The 7,447-nt window shown below is 48.5% G+C and overlaps 1 protein-coding gene across 1 annotated transcript; it reads right to left on the bottom strand.

Moving 5' to 3' along the window:
- Nucleotides 1-391: 391 nt before the first annotated feature.
- PTAFR (platelet activating factor receptor) lies at nt 392-6,926 on the bottom strand. The gene is made up of 2 exons (XM_031063359.1): nt 6,771-6,926; nt 392-3,779 (listed from the first exon to the last, which is right to left on the bottom strand). Exon 2 carries the CDS (start codon nt 3,723-3,725, stop codon nt 2,658-2,660), a length of 1,068 nt encoding a protein of 355 aa, XP_030919219.1. The 5' UTR covers nt 3,726-3,779; nt 6,771-6,926; the 3' UTR covers nt 392-2,657.
- Nucleotides 6,927-7,447: the final 521 nt, after the last annotated feature.

Raw genomic sequence — 7,447 nt, 5'->3', positions numbered from 1 at the left:
GGTGTGGGCCGTGCGGCGGCCCCACTTTTGGAGGAAATGGAAAATATTTTTTGTGAGGTTGCCCTTATTCACTGTCCCAAGTGTATTTAAATAGAGGGGAGCCCGGCCCAGTGCCACAAAAGCCGCTCAGTCACCGCCCTCAGGCGGGTAGGGCAGAGCAAACACAACGAAAGATCCGGGCAGGAGGGATCTCTCACCCAGCACCGCTATGGCAGACATGGCCCGGCTGAAGGAATCCGTTTAATTTATTGCGAGATAAATCAGAGCAGGGTAACGAGAAATAAACCCACATCTTAATCCCCGGAGGGCTTGCCGGACTCGGCTGTATTCCCGATTCTCTCCCTCCTCCCCGCAGCGTTACAGAAAGATGAGAAGGTGGGAAAAGTTAAAGGGCAAAACACTTGGGAAACACACTTTATTTAAAAGAACTTTTGAGGATCCATTTAATTAACAGGTAAAGCAGAGTAATGCAACATTGCAGTAAGAACAAGTATTTCCAGGAACAGAAGCAGCAACTTAGCCTGTATTTTAGAAATGCATTTTTACTGACTAATTAGCATAACATCTCCTGAAGTGGCCTTGGGGCTTTTCTCTCTGCTTATCCTTTTCCTCAGATGCAAGTTTATGTTTGTTCCCTGAGCCCACAGTGCTTGCTGTGGAATAAAGCTTGTTAGGTACCCGTGGTAAAGAGCTGAACTGTAAACTCCTGCAAGCTTTCCAAGAATCAGTGGAAGATCATGCCAGCTTTCCATGTAAAAATATTTTCCATTTCCTCCAAGAGTTGCCAAGCTCCATCCATCAGGGCTTTAGGGTCTGTGAAATGAGAGCTCCGCTATTGCTGGGAGCCAAGTGGAGAAGGCAGGTCCTCCCCTCTGCCAGCTGTGAGAGCTCCTCATCCAGAATGTGCCCACAGAACAGTGCAGAAACAGAGGTGGATTCTCGTTTTTGAATTACAGAAATTGCTCCCTTCCTGTGAGCTGTGGCTCTGCAGATTCAGGGTGCATTTGAAGGTGTCTGAGGAGCATGAGGTACTGGCAAGTGTTTATTTTGGGTGGTTATTACTGGAGCAGAGCCCAGGACTAGGAGGGAGATGCACTCTTATTGTGATCAGACTCTTTCCTCTGGCACTGGGCCTGGAGCGCAGGGCTGACCTTAGAAAAATAAACATCTTAATTCTTTTCCTTACTGGAACAAAGAAGGACAAAAGCTGCCTGAGGAGGATACATCTGAAGGACCTGTATCTCTGCTGGCAAAGCAGTACAAATATTGGTCCTGTCTTTGGAAAGGCTTGAGTTTCTCTCTCCTGTTCTTGGGCAGGTGTGGGAGGGCTGCTGTCCTGCACATGAATAATTGGTGTCACAGGTTCCTGTCATCAACAGACTAGGACATTTAGGGAGCCAACAACTGTTGTGAAAACAAGTAAATTCCCTTCCCTGCCCAATTTCCTGTGTTAGATTGAGCAATTTGGGTCAGAAAAAGAACCCCAAGTGTCTCATGACTGGTAACAGAACTCAGCACCCATGGAAAACCACTTTGCCCTGGGCCCCAGTGGACTGCATCCGGCCCTGGGCGTGGAGTATGTGAATTATTTCTCTGTCAAGTGTCCTGACCTAACACTTCGCTTGCTATAGATCAAGAACTAGTCAGCTTCAACAGGATGGAGGGAAAAATAATGTAATGGCTCTAATCCTAAATTAAATAAATAAGTACAAAGATACAGAAGCATTTTAAGCTTTTTTTTTCCTTATCACAATGCCCATGCTGACAGTAGCCCTCTGTTATCTGGAGCCTCCTGAGCAAGACTGGGTGTCTGCAGTCAGTCAGAAATTACTAAACTGAGTGCATGAGGCCACTGGTTGGCCAGTTCTGCTTTCACACAGGAAGCCAGGGCAGACCATAGTGCCTTTTGGCAATAATGCTGATCTGGTGGAGGGAGGGGGGAGGTGTGCTGAGGGACTGCCAATTTCTCTTCCTTTCCTTCCCTACTTTACTGACCCAAGATTTGGAAGTAAAGATTCATAATAGGTGCTCCCAGACATCTGTCAAGTTTGGATCCCAGCAGACCATGTGAGCTATTAAGAAGGGATGAAGGGATCAGAGGTGCAGATTTCTGACAGGACTTGAGGAATTCCATGGACTATGTCCCTTACAGCCACTCAAGAGCTTCATTAGCTCAGACTCTTCACCGGACCATGTAAGCTGCTTAGAAGAGCCACCTGATGATACTCAGAGCTCCATCTGTTCTTCCAGGTCTTTTAGAAGTCCTTTACAGCTCTGATACTGGATCCACTGCGAGAGCTGGGCAGGCAGAGGAGCAGGGATGGTGCTGTCTGGACTGACACAATGGGTAATTTTGGTACACTCAGCTTCTAGAGGCTCAGTGACACACTTCTTTCATGTTAAAACAGTCATCTGAGCTGTTCCCAGTGCCCATGAGAACACCAGAAGGACACAAGGAGCTTTGCTGCCAGATTACTGCAGGTTCCAGTTCTGCCCTTTGCATGTGACAGAAGAAAGGAGCATCCATTCTTCTGTCTAATGGGAAAAAGAAAATGTAAAATCCCGGTCCTCTGTTGTGTCCCTTGGTACCTCTTCTTGAGAAAAGAGGAGTGAATAATTCCCACCTCTCCATGTGCAATCAGAAACACTGGGTGGCCCTAACAGATCCTAATGCCATCCTCTTGGTGAACGGTGCCCTCAATGATTGTATCAGTTGTTTGCCTGGAGCATTTGCGACTCCCTCTCATGCTTTTCAGGTTTTCTGAAACGTGCTTCTGGAACTTCTTGGTGAGGAAGCAGTAGATGATCGGGTCCAACACACAGTTCATGCTCAAGAGGCACAAAGTCACCTGGTGAGCATCATTGAGCTGCTGGCGCAGCTGACAGTTTTCCTTCTTCCACTGCTCCAGAACAGTCAGAGTCCAGGGCAGGTGCACGATGTGGTGGGGCACAAAGCTGATGATGAACACGGCCAGCACTGTGCACACCATCCACAGGGCTCTTTGCTTGACGTGAGCACTCTTCCGTGGGTGCACTGACTTGGAGAACAGGGTCCTGATAATGACAACGTTCCAACCTAGTATTAAAAGGAAAATTATATAGAAGAGGATGCAGATGATGACATGAATGGCAAGAACAGCTGAAACACCACTGGTGGTGTCGTAGCGCTCAAAGCACCGCGTGAAATTCCTGGAGTCCACCTCCTCCACATTAGTATTATTGTCAAAAAGGTAATACAAAGAGCTGCCTACTATTATGATCCAGATAGCTGCTGATAAGTAGATACCTCTTCTCTGGGTGGTCAGCTGAGCAGCTTTAATAGGATTAGTCACAGCTTGGTAACGGTTGTATGTGATGACCATCAGAAAGGCAACGGAAGTGTAAGTATTAACAAAAAAAAACCAGCCAGCCACGTTGCAGAGGAACTCAGGCATGATCCAGTCTCCACGGTGGTGGTAGTAAACAATCCACATTGGCATCGTAACTAAGAAGAGCAAGTCAGCTACTGTCAGGTTCACCATGAATATCTTGATTTCATTGAGTTTCTTGGTGGGGTAAATACGGCTGAAAATCCAGAGAACATAGCAGTTGGCAACAAAGCCTAGGATGAAAATAATGCTGTAGAAAACAGTGAAGAGGCTGTAGCGGAACTCAGAGTCTATGTGGCATGAAATGTAGAAATCAGCACTGCCTTCTGCACCTCCTTTGCCTTTTCCAGACATCATGGTGTTGAGTGGCCACGTCTGAAGCTCAGTTTCCTGACACAGTTTTCTTCTTACCTAAAAATAGACAGCAGAAATCAAGATGATTGGTTTGGCACCATTGCTAAGCCAAACCCACCTTTCTTTATCAGTTGTCTATGACCATAGGTGTTCTGCTGGTGCCTTGGTTCCAGCCAGACACCTGCCGTCTCCTTGGTCTTCTCTTTGATCCCATTTCCACAGCATACAAACCTCTGTGTCTTCATCCAGCATTGTTTGCTGCAGTGAGGTCTCAGATTACTCATCTCTAATCTTAAAATACTTTTCTGCATGAAAGTTCTTAGATAAAAGTAATCTGTTACACTTCCCTGTCTCAAGCTTCTTAATCTTTTACTAGAATCAGGCGTGTTTTCTATGACTAATCCTCTCCCTGCATGTGGTTCTTCTTTCTTCCCCTGCCACCTCCCCCATGCCCCTACTTCTCACCACAGTTCCTGATACTTTTTAACTTCTTTACACTTTTTTTCAAGGATTCCGGATGTGAAACAATATGTGATAAAAACCTCTCCCAGAACCCCAGAAGAGTTGGGGTTGGAAAAGACCTTGGGAGATCACCTGACCAGCCCCTGCTGACGCAGATAACCCTGAGCAGATTGTGCAGGAGGGCATCCAGGCAGGGTTTGAATAATTGCAGGGAAGGAGAACCCACAGCTTCTGTGGGCAGCCTGTTTCAGGGCTCTATCATCCTCACAGCTAAGAAGTTTTTCTCATATTCAGTTGGGACTTCCTGCGTTTCAGTTTATACCTGGTGTCCATGTCCTGCTGCTGGGCACCACTGAAAGGAGTCTGGCCCTGTCCCCCTGACCCCTCCCTGCAGACACAGACAGACAGACAGGGATGAGGTCCCCTCTCAGACATCTCTTCTCAAAGCTGAACAGCCCCAGCACCCTCAGCCTTTCCTCACCAGAGAGATGCTCCAGTCCCTTCATCATCTCTGCAGCCTCCACTGGACCCACTCCAGGAGCTCCATGCCTTCCTTGAGGGCTTTAATTATAGACTGAGGAGCCCAGAAGTGGCCACTGCACTCCAGATGTGGCCTCGTCTGGGCTGAGTAGAGGGGCAGGATCACTTTCCTCACCTGCTGCTCCTGAGCAGGTGCCCTCCTGCCTCAAAAAGTTCTGGATCCTCCCCAGCAGCAGGCAGTGCCAGGAACTCCCATCCCATCCCCTGTGGGCTGGGTCCCCCCCGGGGTGTCCTTGGGCTGTTGTTCCTCATTTGCACATTCATACGTTTGCAATTTTCCTCTGCAAATGGGGAAGTCAGCTGGAGCTGGAGCTTGCTCTCCCTTTTTCTGCAGAAGTGCAACCTCAGTGCTGCTCTCCAGCTGTTAGGAGAGGAAGGCAGCACTCATCCTCATCTTCCTGAGGGTGCTGTCCTTCCTCACCCCTCCCAGGTCCCATAAGGACACAACAATTACAAGATTTGGGCCTTCCCAGGCAGCTGCATGCTGGGCACTGCTGAGCTCCAAGTGTCCTTAAGCTCAGTCCTGCAGGTACAGTCTGAGCAGAATGGACACACAGCCTGGCAGAGCTGGGAGCTGGCCCCAGGTGACACACGCATTTCTCCTCATTCACCTTGATCTCTGCCACCCTTCTGAGAGCCCCTGACCTCCAAAGAGCAGTAGATTATCCAGGTGGGCTTTGTCACAGAGAGTCTAATGTTTGATACACTAGTCTGACATTGGAATAAGGAATAAAACCTGAGAAGTCCTAATTGCCTAAGATCATTAGAGAACTCATTTTTTTTTTCTTTTTTTTCAAATATGTGCCATAAATTCACACTGCTGTGACTATCTGCAACACCACCAAATAGTTCTGGTGCTTAGGGCTGAGATCTTTGCAGTGAAAAGTGATCTATTCCTGTAGCACCAGACCTGAGTATACCAAGCATGGGGGGGAAAAAAACAGGCAATGCATCTCTCTAGCAGGATTCATGAGGAGAAGTGCTTACACCAATACATGGGCACAGCTCTTGTTCACAAAGTCCCTTCAGACAGTGCCCCAGGGCAATGTCCACCCACACCTCCATTTCTGATTCTGCACAATGGCATGGTGGCCACCAAACTTTGCCCAGGAGCTCTGGTGAACTTTACTGTCTGCAGACTGCACACCAGCTGCCAGATTTAGCAGATGGGGTGGAAGGGAGGATGAACATGCAATGTCCCCTTCACAGCAGAGTTGTGCACAGAAGCTTGAGCCACAGGGCTGTGCTCTGGAATAGAGGGGTGAGTGTGAGAACAAGCTCTGTGACTGCTTCCAGTCAGCTGAAATCTCTGGCAAAGGTGGTCTGTGGGAGATGGCAGTGCCTTCTCCTGGCCCCAGCATCACCTGGCAGAGCTCAGCTATCTTTGCATTAGAGGCTGTGCTGTGCCAGTGCCAGGGTCCTGCAGGGAATCACAGGAGAGGTGTCCTTTCCTTCTCATGAGCCAAGTGAGATGTTCTACAGGGCACAACTAGAAGGGAACATAGCACCATTCCCCAGGGAATTTACCCAAAGCCCAATTCCCTCCTCAGCCTGAGGAACCCAGGCTGATGTCTCTGTACATTTGTGACTGCCCTGGGCTCTGGAGTGCTCTGTGGGGGCTCTGCTCAGCCTGTCCTGCTGAGGCAGTTCCCCTTTCTCTGAAGCCTTTTCGTGCTGCCTGTGCCAGCAGAGAGGTGAGCAGGGCAGGGTCTGGGGGCTCTGGGTGCTGCTCTCTGCTGCAGCAGCAGCCTGTGCTGCCTGGCCAAACCCCCTGAGACCTCCAGCCCAAGGCAGTGCCTTGTCCACAGTCCCCCAGCCAGTAATTCCAGGTGGTTTGTACCATCAGCTGCACTGGATGCAGGGCTGAAGCTGGAATCAAGCAGCAGGGTCAGGGCACCTGCTGGTTTCTCTCCTGGTCTGTAGACCCTGCCATAGGCTGTGCCCTCCCAGTCAGGATTTACTGGCTTACAGATGCAAGCAAGCTTTGCCATCAGCAATAATAGATTCCAAGAAGAATAATACTAATAAAGTATATTTTCTGCTTACCAGAGTTGAAAAAAATTCAGCACAATACGTCCATCTTCAGCCTTAGCAGTAGTGAGGGTTTCACTGAGGATGCTTGGCTGTCTCCCAGATGTTATTTTCCCTGCCCTGGGGCTGCACAGTCTCTGCACTGGCAGCTCTTAAGAACAGGGCACCAGAATGGGAGTAACTGTAGCATGACTGCAGAGTCACTAGAGGAGAGGAAATGTTGACATCACCAAGGAAATGAGAAATAAAATAAACTGTAGAGGAAAGGCAATTAGCCGCAGCAAAAGTCTGGAGAGTCCTTAAGGCATTTTCCTCAGAGTATCTCTGCTTCTGATGATTCTGAAAGAGGGCAGAATTGAGATTTTCCTTTAAAGGCAGAATAGGAATCCACTCTGAGTCCCCAGTTAGATTTGGGAGCAGACAACTTTTTGAGCATCTTTCTCCCAAACAGATGAATGGCAGAAGAGCTTCCACTTAATAATTGCCAAGAAAGGGACAGGAAACTCCTGGACAGGTTCATTTGGACATATGGAGAGGTTCATATATGGACATATGGACAGGTTCATTTCCTAGCACTCTCCTTCACACTTGTGTTGGAACTAATTCAGGAATTCCACCATCCCAAGTCTCCCTTTATCTCAGGGATATTCAGCAGACAGAGACACCAGAGCAGGGCAGATTGTTACCTGTCC

This window comes from Geospiza fortis, unplaced genomic scaffold (genome assembly GCF_000277835.1).
Source record: "Geospiza fortis unplaced genomic scaffold, GeoFor_1.0 scaffold115, whole genome shotgun sequence".
NCBI lineage: Eukaryota > Metazoa > Chordata > Aves > Passeriformes > Thraupidae > Geospiza > Geospiza fortis.
This window is presented reverse-complemented; position numbering and strand designations above follow the sequence as displayed.

What these genes read in the sequence shown, in the direction of transcription:
- PTAFR (XM_031063359.1), bottom strand. Translation starts at nt 3,725, where the DNA reads ATGATGTCTGGAAAAGGCAAAGGAGGTGCAGAAGGCAGTGCTGATTTC.